Source organism: Ruditapes philippinarum, unplaced genomic scaffold, assembly GCF_026571515.1.
Source record: "Ruditapes philippinarum isolate M1 unplaced genomic scaffold, ASM2657151v2 ctg6163_1_1_1_1, whole genome shotgun sequence".
Lineage (NCBI taxonomy): Eukaryota > Metazoa > Mollusca > Bivalvia > Venerida > Veneridae > Ruditapes > Ruditapes philippinarum.
The window spans coordinates 69,502-88,838 of NW_026860810.1; the positions used below are offsets into that span (position 1 = coordinate 69,502).

At 33.4% G+C, this 19,337-nt stretch overlaps 1 protein-coding gene across 1 annotated transcript; it reads left to right on the forward strand.

Annotated features, from left to right (window-relative positions):
- Positions 1–2,910: 2,910 nt before the first annotated feature.
- Positions 2,911–8,525, forward strand: LOC132713455 (uncharacterized). Its single transcript, XM_060696064.1, has 5 exons — positions 2,911–3,578; positions 4,069–4,239; positions 5,609–5,770; positions 5,942–6,559; positions 7,164–8,525. The coding sequence occupies exons 1-5, from the start codon at positions 3,281–3,283 to the stop codon at positions 7,487–7,489; spliced, it is 1,575 nt and encodes a 524-aa protein (XP_060552047.1). The 5' UTR covers positions 2,911–3,280; the 3' UTR covers positions 7,490–8,525.
- Positions 8,526–19,337: the final 10,812 nt, after the last annotated feature.

The window sequence follows — 19,337 nt, forward strand, 5'->3', positions numbered from 1 at the left end:
ATCTGAATTAGTTTTAACTTTAAGACTGAGTTCAGAAATATTAATTCTTATGGTGCTATATTTAATCAGAGCTATGTCATTCTTATTATCTATGGTTTATAAATGCTTGATAAAGTGTTGGAAGTATTATTATTATCAATGGAATAAATACTTTACCGCCATACATTACTTGTTGTTATAATTTTTAAAAAAATTACATTTTCTAGTCCACAGAATTTTGGAAAAGTTTGTTAATACTCGTACTTTTTTAAATAATTAATAGGTTTTATGTCACGGATATACGTGAGTTCTCACTCGGGAGGAAAGTCCGCTCGAAGAGGAACTTGCACACAATAAAATAGAAACAAGGGTTCAATGAAGAACACAACAGCTCTCGCTGTAAGATTCTCCTTTCTTATTAGCGCATGCGTTAAAGTTAGCGTGACCGAAGTTGAAAATGAATTGAATGAGGCCCGTCAACGTGTTACTGATAAAATGAAGTTATTAGTATAAAGATGAATAATGCTATGAATGATTGAAAAAGAGACGATAGGGGAATGATATAGAGTATGGGTATGAAATACAGAGTATTCACAAAATGACCCTGTGACATGTATACAAAAATAGTCGTTACATGAAGTCATGAATAAATAACGAGGGAATATTAAAAAAATATCTAAAAATATATTTTTCTTAAAATTTAATTTGAGATTTACTTGCGCTCAAATTTCGGATATAAAATATTTATTATATGTGAATGTAGAAGTCTGATATAATATTTCTCTGATCTGAATACAGGGTGGGCAATCACGTGACATTCGTTTGTTAGAACTAATAGGGTTTTTTTTTTGGGGGGGGGGGGGGTGTTTTGCATTTTTTCGTTATATATTTTTTCTGTTTGAATAATAAACTTACATTGCGTTCCAGGATCCAATAATACATATTTTCTAATGTAGTTCTTGTAAGTTTCCTGATATGCTAGCAAAAATTGTGACATATTTTCATCAAAATAGTTCTGCATAACAGATAAAGTAAAAGATCTACAATATAAGATTTTCTGAATCAGCGGTAAGTGGGAATGGCCATTAGATTCAAGTCTCAAGGTCCGAGAACAATTTGTCACAGAGAAATTTTGCCCCGCCCAAGGATCGTACCAGCGACCGCTTACCAATTAAAAAAATTAATGTAATGAAAAAGGTTGTTTAAAGATCCTGTAACTCATTTTTTATAGTTTTATATCATAGATATAATGCTCAAATGAAGATTTATCAATATTGTAAGTTCCAAAAAGCATTATTTGTAAAGATATTACCGACTTTACATTTCATGTTAATAAAGGGAGATTATTAGAAATTTATTGTCTATAAAGTCTAAGTCAAATTTTTTCAATAAGTTCAATAAGAAATGAGTGCATATATTTTATTGATTACATATAATGTGGCCAAATATTCGCAGTACATATTTAAAATATTCTTCGACGTTTGGAAATTGTTTTAGAAGCATAATTATGTACATATATAAAATTTCACTTAAGTGTGGTAACAACCTTAATCACAACATACAGGATCTTTCATGAATGTTATTAAATGTATCATTATGAACTCATTCGTTTTATAATTACGTGCATAAATCAAAAGCTCCAATTTATACTCTCATCCTTTATGCTAATTTGTAATTGTATACTTGTATATTAAAAATTTCCTTACACTTAAATGTATGTATTCGTTACTAATGATTTACTGTTGATTAAATACCCTCACAAAAATCTACGAAGAAATCTTAGTCAGTTGAACATACACAGCATACACTTGTATACTACTATTCTGGTCACGTGACATAATAGGAGCAGAAGAAGTACATACAAACTGACTCAAGTTAAGGCAATCCATGTTAGAAAATGTATTATTACTAAGCCTTCTATCCGCGATAACTTCCTCTTTGCCATCAATATCGAAAATCTGACAAGATTAATCATATTTATTGTTTGCTAAATAGCGTGGCCGAATGTTTAACGGTTGAAATAGTAATGTAAGGATAGCTTACCGCGTGGGTTTGGGGGCAAACCGTTGTTTCCTTGAGCAAGGTCCTTACACTCATTGCTAACAACTGGCTAGTTCCAGGCACGGATTCGAGTGTTTCAAAAAGCTTATAGCTTCCAACTCAGTCGAACTAAATAAATTTGTACAAACTTAACATGTATATTTTAAAGATTGTAATTGAAGCTTAGAACTTATTCGAAGCATTTTCAGGTTCATTTCCTCGAACAAACCAGTACTGGTGCCATGTAAGGAAACATGGTCGTGGTCCTAGTCGGGCTCGAGCCAACAATTTCTCGATTGAAAGGCAGACAAATCATAAGCAATTTTCTTATATTTGAAAATATCATTTTGGTAATGACCTCTCCCTCTCATATGATCATTAACAATTCCAAATACAAAGAAGGGAGAGTCCATTATACTTTATAGATAGAATACAAAATGATAATCATTTGCACCCTATATCATGTTTGTTTGTTTGTTTGTTGTCATAAAATTAGTGTATACGTAAAATGTGATATCCATGTACAATAGATTTGACTACATGTATAATGAATGTATTGTAGATTATCTACTTTGGACACGTCGTTATAAATTTCTGTTTTGTTCTGTTCTTTGAAAAAAAAAAAAAAAAAAAACGAGAAAAAAATAACTGCCATGAGATTAAAATTCTTATTTTGTATGACTTATTTATGCTGTTGAATATCGTCATCGTCGTTAATCATAATTTCAAACGAAATATAATATTTTTCCGCAAAATGCATCTCAATTAATTATGTTAATAGATGGGGCATTTTAAACAGTATTTCTCTTATCTGTTAATATCTATTATTAAAACCATACAGAAGCATAGGGTAGCCTGTCATTTTGAAAAATAGCACAGCCGTTATAAAAAATTAATAATGTTCCTTTGTGTCAGCGTATGAATAAAAGCAAATGCAGGACTATTTTTATGGCGTATGTTTACACGGCGTGTTATTACTTCCGACATCCGAATGTATATCATTACAGTTTTGTGAATATCATTATATTAATGCTGTATTAATACGCATAGTAGGTGACTTTCTTTAAAATAAATTAACTTGTCAGTGTGTGCGAGATATATTTGTCCTATTTTTGAACCTGTAGCGTTATAATTAGATCTAACATATAAATATATAGTTACAAAAAAGGATGCTATAAATCATGCAAATTAGATAGTGCTCGATTAAAATATCTAAAAATAGCAGGAAGAAATTTACGACAAATAAACCGCCACATTTAGAATGTCAGTATCAAACGAGAAGAGACGTTTATGTATATGTTATTTTTTGTTTATATTTTGTTACACGTTATTGTCTCTATTATTATTTGATATATATGGCGGATTCCATTATAAGGACGGTGTCCCTTCCAGTAGACCATACGAGGCGGAAATAGGAATGTTTTCCATCTCTGACGAACTATATGACGAATATGGAAAATTACATATACGCAGGGAAATAACTGGATATATCATGGAAATACGAATATTGTCGTGTAATATTAAAATTAATAATGGAACTTGTTTAGTTTCGTATACAGGTAAGTTTTTTTTCTATTTTTATTCAAAATTCTAACTTCCTATTTAAGTTTAAATTACTCTTGTAACTGCATTTGTTACTAAGATAATTTTTTTCTATGCAGAAATTGCGCTAAAGATGATTGTCATTACCAAAGCAAGAATGCCGAATTTGTATAGGTTTTCTTATGATTTAAATGCTATACAAATGTACATATTTTGATTAGCATTAATATTTATACAGTTCATATATAAACAACGTCCTTCAAAAATGACAATATATTTACAGAACGCTATGAATATATATGTAGCTAAATCTTAGCTGCTGTGCACATAGAAAATATAAAGTTTTATTAAACATATATTATTTTGAAAATATAAACTTTGATGCGACATTTTCTGTTTGGTTATAAAATATTACTTTTAATTTAGGCGAATAACGAGTTTGAAGAGAAAAAAACAACAACATTATATATAATTGATCGCCGAAACTATATGTCCGTTTGCTTGCAGATTATCCGTCGGTCATGGCGTTCGTTTATGTTGCCCTGTTCTGGCATTTACTTCTCACATTGTTCATTTATACACCTGTAACCATCTTGCCTCTTTTCTCAACAAAGAGGCTGTGTAATTTGAGGGAACGAGCACTGGATAGGGTTGCAGTTACAGCGTTTATTTTCAAATGTAAGTAAACTTTTAACGTAACACAATACCATATACTTTAACGCTTGCCTTCAACATCTGATATGACTTAATACAAAATTTATATTTTGTTAAATGTATACACGCTTTTGTTGTCGGCTGCTGTACTTTTGTTCAATAGTAGTTTGCTCGGTTAAAAACACCTTTGTGTAAGAAGATAGATTATGCTAAAACCCTTTGCATGAGTGTATACATTTTAGAAAAAAACTTTAGAAAGGTAGATGTAACTTTAAAAAATGATCTATATTTACAAAAAATGGATATTTTGCATGTTTTATGCAATTTTGATTAAAAATATTTGCTTCATTTAATGTCTAAGCGGTAACAAACAACAACAGGGCGACTTTTCGTCTTTTACTTATGTGGAGAAATCTGGTAATCATAAAAGGGTATATCAATCCTTGTTTCATTGAAGTAGAGAATTTAAAACTACACCTTCCCATTCTGAAGTCGACTGTTAGTCATATACATGTAGTATGTACTAACAATGACAAATGATTCTGTAACATATGCCGTTAAAAACCGGGACTACTTTTCCCCTTTATTTTGCAATGTCATTAGCGAAACTAGGGCGCGTGCTATAACACGGAGCAACATGTTTTTACCCGACTATAACTTGAAATTAGCATAATATTGATCTAGATATAATATCATTGCTATTATGTCAGTTATATTTTATATTTTACGAGATTCTTTGTGGTAAATGAAAAATGGAGGGGAAAAACGGTGTTATTTGATAGCCGTTATTTCACTCAATCTGTCCTAGTTAAAAACGTACATGTTTTAATCATCCTTTTTTTATTAATATAACTTGCATTGTGAATTTGTACATCAACTTAATCTGGAGTTTTGTTTTTTTTACAAATTCAAATGCGAAAAATGCCTTAAAATAATAGGTTTTGTTTAGTTTGTTAAGAAAACGTTAGGACTGTTAATATTACGAAATGTTGAATTTAAAACAGAAATTAAATAATACATTCAGTAAATAGATATTCTATATTAGTACTGTATACAAATGTACAATAAACATGTATAATATAATTATGTACTACAAATGTAATCAATAAAAATAAATATCTTTATACTCAGAGAATTCCAGGCACAATAACCTTGAAACTATCAACTCACCAGTAAAATTACCGCCCTGCATTAACATTCAGACCAGAAAAACCCGCACTTATTGCTCCCTGCACTACGAGTTAGACATTTTCGCTTAACTTTGGCGCAAATAACAAAACCACCGAATTGGCCCGGAATTTTGGGAGAAACGGCAGGATTGTCCCATCGCACTGTTCTGTATGAACCGTAATTATCATTGAATGGTCCATTAATTGTATTTATTGCATTTCAGGTGGGGTCCACGTTATGGGATACGTCATATATGTGTTGATGGTAGGACAAGACGTTGGGTTCTCCTGGAATAATTTGACATATGTTGTTAAAATTGGTATTGCCAATGCATCCATTAGTCCTATAATATTTGTGACTCTTATTATAGTGTATATCAAGAAACGTAAGTAAAAAAAGTACTTAACTTTAAAAATTACTAAATTAAAAATGTACATGCATATTAAAAATATTTTTGAAAAAAAAATCAACTTTAACAGAACCAATGAACATTCATTGTGATGTAATTTAATCGTCCACAAATAATAGAGAATAATCCAATATTATGTTCTTACAGATATGCATACGAGGGAAGAGGGATTGCTTTACATGAAATATACGAAGATACGATTAAAAACAATACGTTCTAGTCATAACTCAGACACTGTATTACACAAAACTAATGCTCAAAGAATCATGAAATCCAAGAGTACAGAAACTATCTATCGCCCATTAGAAGATCTTAGTGTTGCCAATGAAATTAAGAAAATGATTGAACAGCTCTGGAAACCTGCAAAAGTTGGTATCGGACGTGATGCCAAAGGTCTATATCACTCATCAATTAAAATCGTTGACATCAAGTTAATTGGTAACAAAGAGGTGTTTCATTTATACTCACAACGTAAAAGAATGATACAAAAATTTGCTTCAACCATTGGAGGTAAACTTATTCCACCTGAGAAATATTCAGCCGAGATTGGTCCAATTCAAACAGCTAAACTTTTAAAAAGTGTCCCGTTCTTAGTAAGGAACTTAAACAATGATATAAATGAACATTACTTATTCCATGGAACGCCAGTGTCGAATATTGCATCAATCCAGAAGTATGGTTTCTTCATGGAAAAATACAAGCATTCAATGTTAGGGAAAGGAATTTATTTCACGGAAGATCCAGTTAAAGCCGACCAATATACAGGTGTTTATTTATTTTAAATTATTATTTATTTATTGGTTTTACGTCTTTACGTCACTCCATCACAGTAGAGGTCATATGATGGCTTTCCAACTTTACTGGTGGAGGAATACCTCAGGTGGCCTCCGTGCGATATTGCAGACACGGTAGGACACCTGAGTAGAACCACCGATGTTCCATAAGCTAGCTGGATAGCTTTCTCACATTAATGAATCCAAAGTTCTTGTCGGGATTTGAACATACAGCGGTGAGGGGCTAATGATTTAAATTTACTACCTTAACCACCAGGCCACGGATGTTCCATTCCATTTATCTTTTCTTCAACACTAGACTATTATTATTTAAAATATGGTACCTGCTATGAAAAGTTAAGTTCATAAACATGTTACAACTTTAATGACAGAGATGACAGATGTTCTTTGTAAGCTTAAACTTTTGTGATCTTTCACAATAGTACATTTAAACAAAATGTTTTAAGGTAAATTGTTTAAAAGGTATTTATGGTAATCTAGCTACGTGATATATTAACCGTATTTAGAAACAAACTATTCCAAATATTAATAATCATAAGTCTCCCTTTCTCTCTTTAATGATTTGTTTCTTTTAGGAAAAGAAAATGACGTCATCGATGACGCCACCAATCCATTGTGTTGTATGATACTGTGCAGGGTGTTGCTAGGCGATAGTGTGATACAAAAGCGTCACGTGAAAAATCCTACAATCACTTCTACAGCTACCTCAGCGCCGTGTAAAACATGTTTTAAACCAAACCCACATTGCAAGTGTAGAAGGTCTATTAAATTTGATTCTGTGATTTTTGAAGGATTGCTATTCCGGGAGTTCGTAGTTTATGAAACGTGTTTATGTTTCCCGGAGTTTGCTATCTTATACAACAGAGTCAAAAGCAATGCATATACTTTGCAATTAGGTTGACAAGTTTTAAAGCAGCAGGCCTCCAGAAGATAACAGAAATACGAATGTTTCAAAATCCCTCCTCAAAAACATTATATAGTTTAAAGAAATAGAAGTGACACTTCAAAATGTTTATATTTTAACATTCTTGCTCTGAAAACCAACAGTTTGCTTTTCCGCCAACGGAAAACACCTTCAGTTTTTCTCCCACGGAATTCCTTCATCCGGGTTTTTTTTCTAGTATAGACAGTATCGCGACCAGTGATCCGGAACCCACAGAATGCGGGATCGTATCAAACTTAGAGGGGAACGAATAAACTGCTTTGGTTTTGATATTTGTAATATTCTATGGCACTAAAATTATAATTGATTAATTTCATAATATAAATGATGACCAATATATCGATTTAAACTTAAACTTATTGCATACACAAAGTGGCACCAGCGTTCGTACCACAAAAATCAGTTTGTCTCTGTCCTTATCATAGTTAAGAAACGGAAATGTGTTGTCAGTGTCTCTTAGAAATGTTTAATAAATTTTGATTAAACTTTCATTCATTGATATTATTTCACTTGAAAAGGTATCTTGAATTGATATTTGTGTTTATAATTTAAACATTAATTGTTGGCACGTTTTGTGAATTGTAAATAAAAGACCACCCGTTAGTTACCAACAAATGATATCAAGTTACATGTCAGTAGATCAACTTTAATAACATCAGCAATAAATACCATAGGTACTACAGTGAGGACACAAAAATTGGCAAAAATAAGGTCGGCAGATGGTGGAGATAGGTCTGAAGTCGACTTGGTGGCAACTGGAACAAATGCCCTACGCTACAAAAAAGAAATACACAAAGAACAAATCGATGGTCAAGAAAACGACCATGCCACGCGGAAATTTCACGGACATATTGATTGGGTTTGGGCTTAATAATGTGCAAGACAGACCCTCTAAACTTGTAGAAAATCGAATTTGCAAAGAAATCAGACTAACTGTCTATTAACGGCTCGTTCTAGAATATTGGCTTTATAAAAGTAAATTTCTGAAACTTTATATATTGAACTTATTCATCGCCGGTCCAACAAGAGTCCATTTTACGCGAGCATCCTTGCGTTAAGCCTTTGAGCTTTATATTGCTGTGAAGAGGGTCTTGCAAACTGAAACAATCTTCTTGATCAATAGATTTGATTGATTTTTTTAACGCTAAGTACCTCCCGGTGAAGTGTCCAAACGCAAGCGTTAAGGGGGAGGGGGAATATAAAAGCCTTAGATAACCAGGAAATTATCAACCTGGTAAGTATAGTCTGATCTTTCAGAAAAAGTGCAAAAGTGCAAGCATACTAATAACCATGCCATCTGTAGAATGCTTTCTCTGCGAACAAGCAATCAAATGCGCAGTCCGGAAATTCAACTAGAACTCCGCGAGTCGGATGTGTCACTTTGTGAACAGTATAGGTGTCATTTTGGTATTTTCCTATTTATTAACACCGCTAAAGGGCGATAACTAAAAAAAATTTAAAAAATGCAGAGTACCAGTTCTTGTACACTGCAGTTAATCTCAATGAGATCTATCATCCTATGAAGTTTCATGTCCAACGCTTTTATAGTTTAGCAGAAATGGCCTGGACAAAAATAAAGTATGAAAATTAACAAAGGGCAGTAACTCAAACAATCAGAAATGCAGAGTACCAGTTCTTGTACACTGCAGTTAATCTCAATGAAATCTATCATCCTATGAAGGTTCAAGTCCATAGCTTTTAAAGTTTATGAGAAATGGCCCGGACAAAATAAAGTATGAAAATTAACAAAGGGAGATAACTCAAAAAGTAAGAAGTGCAGAGTACCGGTTTTGTGCACTGCACGTTTTCTACATGAGATCTATCATCCTTTGAAGTTTCAAGATTTTCAAGATAAACAACCATCCAAAGCAGAAACGTGAGCGAAATAAACCATCCCCTTGTGAAGCTTATAAGAAGCAAAAACCTTATTTATTCATCTCTCCTTGTGAAGGTAGTTTTATAACTGAAGAAAGCGAAGTAGAATATTGAGAAAAAAGTTCTGTTTACGTACCCCCACACACCATTAAATAATGGTCTCCACATTATCAAAAGACGATTTCAAAGAACTTGTTACTCTTTTAGGAAAAGAGTTTAAAAAGACCTCGTAAAAGATATTACTGCTGAACTTTAAAAAGAAATAATTAAAGAGGTCAAAGAAGCAGTACATATCGCAACAAAAGCTCTGTGTGAAGAAAATGGAATCTCAAGAAAGAAAATCACGAACTGAAAGAAATAATTCTTAGCAACTTTTTATATACTGATGAGTGTGAGCAATACACACGTAAAATGTGCCTCAACGTCTCTGGCATTCCTGGTGACACCAACGACCCGAGAGAAGACGTGACTCAGAAAATTATTGACCACATGAGGACGAAAGGCATTGACCTTGACCGTTCTGAGATAGACAAGTTCCATAGCAAGGGTAAATTTAAGGAAGGTCTACTCGTTAATCGGAAGGTGATCGTGAAATTCAATAACTCATCTGCACGTCAACGTATCTATGACGCTCGAAGAATCTCGGCGACGGAATTTTCGTCCAAGAAAACCTTACTCCGTATCGGGAAAACTTTCATTCGAGGCCAGGAAATTAGTGCGTGACAAGATTCTCGACAAAACGTGGATATCTGGCTGCAAGGCTGCAGATGGAAAATCTGAGTATGGTGAACAGATTCATATCTGCAGCATGGACTCTATCAACGCGATCAGAAAAGGGAGTTCATAAGAGAACTATCCATTCACCGAAAAATGCATGTTATTCTGTCAAATATGATTGTAGATCTTCTCCTTTTATTGTAACAACTTATATATTGTTAGACAGATATATAAGGAAGAATATTCAAATCGATAAAGGTCTGATACCATAAACAAATTGACAAAAATTGTCCATCAGGGACGCATCATTATAGTAAAATATATTATATTTTTAATTGTATTTATTTGTTGTTGTTTTTTTTTTGTTTTTCTCGTTATCTTTTTTTCCCCTTTTTTCTTTTGCCTTTGTCTCGTTTTTTCTTGTCTTTTTTCTTCTTACCTATTCTCGCCTTTGAGTATGGTTCTCCTTGCTGCAGTGAATGGAGTCATTGGTCTTCGTCAGCCATTTATTATGATGTTGTCAATCGTCTTGTCGGAGCGTTGATTCGCAGCGGCACGTCGCAGCGTCGCATTCATTTATACTAAATTACTTGACTTTATCACATAATATTTAACAATGTATGCGCGCCGTGGCACGAGGTGACATATCACTTAGCACTTCTGATTATTTACTTCCTCAAACATTATATTTATTCTTATAAACTCATACAAAACTCGGATAATAAAGTATTTTCGCAATTCACTTTACAGAGTGTCAACACGTAAATCTTGCATACCTTTTATTGCTTTACTTCTTTCGGGCAACATTCATCCGCATCTGGGACCAGTTGAACTAACTTTATGCATCAAACTATATAAGATCCTACACACTTTACAGAGACATCATGCTCCATCATTGATCTTTTCTTAGTAAAGTTTATAACCCATGTTTTTACAAGCTTTGTTGCTGACCCCTTTATTCCTGATTTTGTTAGATATCACTGTCGTAGAGTAATCGTTCTAAAACACACACAAAAAATACACTCATCTTTTAAAAGACATATCTGGAACTATGATCAAGACGACTTTGATCATTTCAGAAATATCTTAAGAAACGAAACTAACTGGGAACACGTATTATCTTGTAATGACCCCGATCTTCTTACCAAACAAATAACAGATACAATCTTCAATGCCAAAAAAGAAACGAAAACAAGGATGTAACTATCCGTCCGTGTGATGTAAACTTATTTGTATTCGAGCTCGTCTCCACAAAATTGCAAAATAAAAAATACAAACTATCACTGGTCAAAATTAAGAAACAAAACGAAATGAAGTAACGAAAGAGATAAGAAAGGCCAAGGAAGACCACCAACAGAAAATGAAAACAAAAGGTTGAAAAAAACTGGTTTAAGATATCAAAAAAAATCCTTAAACTCTCTAAAACCGATAACCTTATACGAACACCCTACACACGATCGTCCCAAGCGGACACAGACGAAGGCAAGGCCAATCTTCTTAATTATTTCTTCAGCCCACAAACTTCTTGACAAGACAGTAAAAAAGAACCATCATCATTCAATACTACGCCATCTGCATTCGTTAATAATATCACTATATCACCACAAGACGTGTTAGACTCAATCGTAAATATCAATCCCACTAAAGCATCTGGACCAGATTTTGTCAGTCCCTGGCTTTTAAAAGAAACGTCAAGTGCACTTGCTAACCCACTCTCTGTTTTCTTCAATAACCTCTTGTCTATGTCTTACTTTCCGGATGAATGGAAAAAAGCACACGTCACACCTGTTTCAAAAAGTCTGACCCTTCTAATCCTGCTTACTATAGACCTATCTCTCTTCTTCTCTTCTTAGCTGAATTAGATAACTAAAGGAACGATGTGTTCATAAATATGTCTACAACTTTATAATTCAAAATAATATACTCTCTCTATCAATCTGGTTTTATAAAAGGTGACTCAACAACCAATCAACCATTATATATCTACAATGCCATTTGTAAAGCCCTTGATGAAGGCAAAGAAATAAGAATGGTCGTCTGTGACATCTCAAAGGCGTTTGACCGAGTCAAGGGTCTTATGAAAAAAAATTTATCAATTGGAATCAATGGTCCTCTATATCAGTGGTTTCAGTCGAATATATTTCAAATAGAAATAGAATACTCTTTTCTTTTTTGGTACTTTTAATCTTTTTGGTGTTTGGTTTATATTTGGGTAGAATAATGCAGGGGGCACGAGATCTTCATGAGCTTTTTCGCGGTTTAAATCATTCGAGGTTTACTACACAGTACGCAAGGTTCACCAAATTTGTATTGCAATTAACTCGATGAACGAGGAAGAGGATTCACTTCCCAGAGGGGACACCATAAGCGATGAAAATAACTCCGGTGAGAAACGACATTTCGTCTCAAATAGAACAGGCTTTGTATAAACAGAGAGGCTTAATTTTAGACGAGTTAGAATTAAGGTTTTGGAATTTCGGCGGTCATTAAACCGGCTAAGGCAGGTACTTTTGAATTCAAAACAGATTCTTGTAAAAGACAATTTAATTTCAATTTTGAACGCCTTAACAATTTGAATAGAATAGAGGCTTTGTGTGATTTGAAAAACGTTTCTGCCATCAAAGATATTGCTCATAACGAAGCCTTGGAGATTCGTAGACGAAATAAGCTGTTAAAATTGCCGACAAACATGGCTGGGATACAATCAGGGAATATGACGCTGACCCGCTTGCTGATAATGACGACGATGCTTCTAAGCTACGAGGCGCTATTGCAAGGGCAAATAGGTCACGCAGATATAGTCCATATGGAAGTAGTCAGACTTTACCATCACCACGTGCTCGACACCAGCCAAGGCCACTTTTTCAACAACGGGTGCCCTTTCGTGGGTATTCGCCAAGATATGAAAGTTATTTCCAAACAAATTTCCCGGAAAATGTGCAAAGGAATCAGGGATTTACAGGCCATTGCTTCTCCTGCAATCTGCCCGGACATTTTGCCAGAGACTGTCCGTACACCCAGAGATTCATGGCCAGTAAGCTGCAACCCTCAATCACAACAGAAAAACCAGACGCCAGTAACGGAAAGTAGAGTTAAGTATTTCAATTCATATGTTTCCAAAAAATTCGAGAAAAAGAATGATATAATTTCAGTTAAGGACAGTATCAATAGACACATTGATTTTTGGGTAAAAAATCTCAAAGTAAATACATTTATAGAAGACGTTATAAGAAACGGATTTAAGATTCCGTTTGAGACATTGCCTAGTTCTATTTATTTAAGAAACAATCTTTCTTCTGTTAAACATCATAAATTCGTTTTTTTTTCCAGCTATTTCTGAACTTTTAGAAAAGCAATGCGTTATTGAAGTTAAAAGTAAGCCTTTTTGGGTTAATTCGTTGACTGTTTCAGTAAACTCAAATGATAAAGAGAGGCTTATTTTAGATTTACGTCATATTAATAAGCACGTATTAAAAAGGAAAGTCAGAAAGAAGCCTTAGATTTTTGTCAAAAGGGTAATCTAATGTTTAAGCTTGATTTAAAATCTGGCTATCATCACGTATCCATAAGTAAAGAATATCAAACTTATTTAGGATTTTCTTGGGTAGAGAACGTTATTCATAAATATTTTGTTTTTAAAGGTTCTCCCTTTTGGAATAGCTATAGCTCCATGGTTGTTTACTAAACTTTTAAGGTCATTGGTTAAATACTGCCGAGGAATGGGGATTAAGATAATTGTATATCTGGATGACGGTTGGGATACAGATAGTCCAGAATTATGCTATAAAGTAAGTTCACAGGTTAGGGAGGATTTAATTAGAGCAGGTTTAATAGCGGATGAAGAAAAAAGTCATTGGGAACCTTGATCCGTCCTAGAATGGTTGGGAAGTTTGTGGGATTTATCTAAAGGTCTTGTAGAAGTTCCAATTAGGAAAATTGAAAAGCTTAAGCACATGATTTTAAGTTGTATGCAGAATCAAGGGAAATGTACAGCACGTCCATTGGCAAGAATAGTAGGAACAATAATATCAATGTCATTTTGTTTTGTGAATGTATGTCACATTATGACACGAAATCTTCATGTTCCCATAAGTAACAGCGTTTCTTGGGATGCAATTGTTTCGCTAGATTCCCCGTCCTTGGCAGAGTTACATTTTGGGTTAAGAATTTAGAGTTACTTCCCTTTAGGTCGTTAGTGTCTCTCGGTAGAATGCCAGAGAGAATTTTGTTTGTCGACGCCAGCAATCAGGCGGCGGCGGGAGTTTTATTAAGCTCAATTAACAATGTTTCTAGAGTCACATTTACAGAAATAGAGGTTAAACAGACTTCAGCATTAAGGGAGTTACGTTCCTTAGAGTTCGCATTACAGCCCTTTGTGGTAAATTTGTAAAGGCTTATACTGATAATCAGAATATAGTTAGAAATTGTAGTCGTGGAAGCACAAAAAAGTTATGTTGCAGGCTATTGCAAAAAGAATATTTGACTTCTGTATACAACACAAAATCCCCCTGGAATCATCTTGGGTTTCGGTTTCAAGAGATATGAATGTAGAAGCTGACGCTGACAGTAAGATTTTGGACTTCGATGATTTGGCAGTTTCACTTTTAGTGCTTCAATATTTTAATAATTTGTGGGGTCCGTTTCTTATTGACAGATTTGCAGATAATAGAAACAAACATGTTGAAATATTTAATTGTCATTTTTGGCGCCCTGGGACATCAGGAGTAGATGCATTTGCGTTTGATTGGTCAGGAAAGAATAATTGGTTAGTACCTCCTGTTCACTTTGTAAACAAGGTCATTCAATATATGATTAAATGTTGGGCAGAGGGAACTTTAGTAGTTCCTAAGTGAAAGTCTTCCACGTTTCGGCCCGCTATTGTCAACACGTTAGGGAATTTGTAGTTGATTTTGTGGAATATGAGAAACCAAAATCATTTTTTGTTCCAGGTTCGTGTTTTAACAGTGTCTTTGCAGTATCTCCTTTTAACGGGAGTGTTTTAGTGTTAAAAATAAAATTATGAGTGGAAGCTTACTTAACCTTTTTCTATATACTTCAAATATTTTTAAGATTTTTTATTTAAAACTGAGCGTGTCATTCTGGAATTGTTACAAAACGATAGACTTTTCTTTTCATATTACGCAGCAAGTTTCAAGTATATATATTGTTATCTATATTTACACAATATGTGCTGAGTCAAAATTATTTAGAGCATGTGCGATAATTATAAATTAGATTATCATTTTATTGAAGATAATGTTATTAAACAAGATTTTTTTTATTGACTTTGTTGATTTTGTTAGAAATGGTAGGGCTTTTTTTACAATAATAAGGTTAAATAGTTAAATTAAAAAAACACATATGTAAATTAGTGATTCCAAGTACGAAAGAATTTAATTTTATCATAGAAAAGAGTAATTATTATTAAAGGATCTACAGTTGCCCTTTTAACGAGTTTGTCATTAAGTAAAGGTGTTTATTATTGAAATATTTACAGTTATCCTAGTAATTAGTTCTTATTATTGAAAAGATTAACAGTTATCCGGGTAAAGTTTATTTATTTTTGAAGTATTATTATTGAAAGGATCTACAGTTATCCTAGAAATGAGAATTATTTATTGAGAGGATTTACAGTTATCCTAGAGATGAGAATTATTTATTGAGAGGATTTACAGTTATCCTAGAAATGAGAATTATTTATTGAAAGGATCTACAGTTATCCTAGAATGAGAATTATTTATTGAGAGGATCTACAGTTATCCTAGTAAATATAAATTATTATTGAAGGATTCATGGTTATTCTAGTAAAGAGTATTTATTATTGAAGAAAATTAGTTATCCTAGAAATAATCATTACTTTTATAGATTTTTTCAGTATTTTCTTAGTAAAGATTATCATTCAAGGATTTACAGTTATCATAAGAGAAATTTTGAATAATTTTCAGTTTTTGTTGTTGTTGTCTTTAGGAAGAATTTTGAGAAAAATTTATAGTAAACCAGAGATTATTTTCAGAATTACTGTGTATAAAATATTTCATGTTTATATTATAGCTTTATTATTTCACTGATTTTGAGAAGTGCTAAAAAATTGTGTACGAATGTTTTCTTTGGGTTACCGACAGTTCTTTATAACATCTTTTTGTATTTGCAGGAACGTAATAATCATGCAATATGGGAAGAGATTTCAAAGTTTTCAAATCATGTTTCTCTTGGGGCAGCAGCAAGTATGATACCGAACATAGTCATGGCTTCTAAATCCAAGAATACCAATCAGAAATACATCGGATACTTCAACAAATTTGATGTTTGGTGCGGCGAACATGGTTTTAACAGTTTACCAGCTAAAGTAACTACGAATTGTCTTTTTCTGAGAAATTTAACAGTGAAGTGTCTAATTCTGTTCTGGAAGGTTATTTTTATGCAATAAACTGGAAGCACGAATTATCACTCTTTGATTATCCGTGTGCGCACAAATTAACCAAACTGATTTTGATGGAAGCAGACGTATCTTGTGCCAACCAAAACGAAAGAAACAACCAGTTACAGCAGACATTTTGAATCGTATTGTAAATTTTTATAGTAATGGAGGAAAAATGAACTTTAAAGATTATAGATGTGTATTCTTGGATTTTCAGGTTTTTTTGAGATTTAGTGAGCTAAGTTCGTTACAAATGAAAGATGTCAAAATTTATGAAAATCATATGTCATTGTTTATTAAGAAAAGTAAAACTGACCAATTGCAAAAAGGTTCAGAAATAGTCATTGCTAAGACGGGAAATAAACAATGTCCGGTATCGTGGTTAAAAAGCTATTTAGCTGTCGCAGGTTTAACCGTTTCCTCAGACGAATATATATTTACAAAGGTCAAATTTCTTAAAAGTAAAAACAAATACGTACCAGTTAACACTTTTAGTCCTTTGTCGTACACGACATCCAGGGAAATAGTTTTGCAAGCCATAGTAGCAATTAGGGAAGACAAAAATAAATTTGGTCTACATAGTTTTCGTAGTTGCGGAGCTTCGGCTTGTGCAAATAGTACTCTCAATTTAGATACCAGTTTGTTAAATAAGCATGGTAGATGGAAATCAAGTACTTCTTCAGATGGTTATATCCATTACAATTTGAACTAGAACTGTGTCAAAAGGACACGGATGCCCCAACTGTGCAGATGTGCTCGTAAACAAGAGCATGCATATCTGTAAGATATTTAAGATTTTTATGTGGAACTTTTAATTAAAATCTGCCATCCGGTTTAAGAGGAGTTTCGTTCACAAAATTTCTAGATGGTATATAGTGAAAAAATCAACAAAGGGCCATAATTCTGTTAAATTTGGTCGATGCAAAAATTCTTTCCTTTACTGCCATCTACACATTAAGGTTGTTCATCCTTGGAATTTTAAGCAAAATCTGCCATCCGGTTAAAGAGGAGTTGCGTTCACAAAATTTCTATATGGTATATAGTGAAAAAATCAACAAAGGGCCATAATTCTGTTAAATTTGGTCGCAGCAAAAATTCCTTCATTTACTTCCATCTTCCACATTAAGGTTGTTCATCCCTGGAAGTTTAAGCAAAATCTGCCATCCGGTTTAAGAGGAGTTGCATTCACAAGATTTCGGGACGTACGGACAGACGTACGGACGGACAGACGTACGGACAAGTGCAACGCTATATGCTCCCTACTTTGTTGGGGCATAATAAAAGGCTTCAGATTTCTCAACATTTAGGCATTTAATACATTTTACAATATAATAACACCAGACATCTTTGTTTATTCGAGCTTTAGTAAACCCACATCTATTGAACCTTATCTGAGTTTTCTTATTTCTTGGTTTGTATTATATGGTTTAGGAAAGAAATAATCTATTTTCGGACGAACGAAGTGAGGGAGAAAATAATTTGTAATTCATTATCCGACTGGTGTTCTGTTTCAGCTGGTGTGCCACAATACCCGGTCCTTTGCTCTTCCTAATTTACATAAATGACATAGATTCAATCGTCAATTCTAATATTTGTCTCTTTGCTGACGACACTTGCTCATATCTAATTGTTAAATACACCAAACACCACGGCAACAACACTTAACAATGACTTACAAAGCATTTACTCGTGGGCAACATCATGGTTAACAGACTTCAATTCAAATAAAACAGAAACTATTATATTCTCTCGCAAAAGAAAAAAAAAACCCAAACATCCTGCACTGACAATGAATTATACAACGATACAAAATTTCAAACAACATAAACATCTTGGCTTAACTTTCGACCACGAAGGCAAATGGCATCACATACATGTATAACTTTTAACTGTGTCGAAAGCATGGAAACGCATTGGAGTTCTATGATCACTAAAATTTACGCTAAATAGGAAATCTTTGGAAACTTTACATTTTACTCTTATTATTATTATATACCACATTTCTATAGCACTCTTTTCATAAATAATAAATGTTCAGGAGTGCTTTACATAAATCCGATAAAACATAATCATATATATATATATATAAGACATAATGTACAACATTAATTAAGTAAACCTATTAAACAATAATGATAATCTAAAACCAGTAAAGGATGGTAAGAAATACAGACACATTTAGTTTAAAATCAAGGCTCAATTAAAATTAACACTGATAATATAGCAAAAGTAGTACATGTATGATGATTTATGAACTAACGTCCATAGAACTTTATGAAATAATGTGTTTTGAGAGCTCTCTTAAAACATGGCAAGGTATTACAGTCTCTAATGTCAGGTGGTAACGCGTTCCATAATTTCGCTGCGGCTGTCTGGAAGCACCTGTCACCATATCGTACTGTCCGAGATTTAGGCACAACTAATGTCATTGAGTTATTCTGGGACCTCAGATTTCTGACTGGGATGTACACGTCTATCATGTTTTTTATATAGGCTGGTGATTGATCGATGAGGGATTTAAATGTATAAGTCAAAATTTTATATTCGACCCGATACTCTACCGGAAGCCAGTGAAGTTCACGTAAGATAGGTGTTATGTGGTCATATTTGAGTGTTTTGGTCACAATTCTAGCTGCTGTATTTTGAACATGTTGTAACTTGGTCATTGACTGCTTAGAGACTTCATATAACACAAATAAGACCTTTATTAGAATAAAGTAACACATAGCTACATCTTATACGCAATCGAGTGTGCATTATTTGGGCCTGTCTGTTACCAGAAAAATAGTATGATGA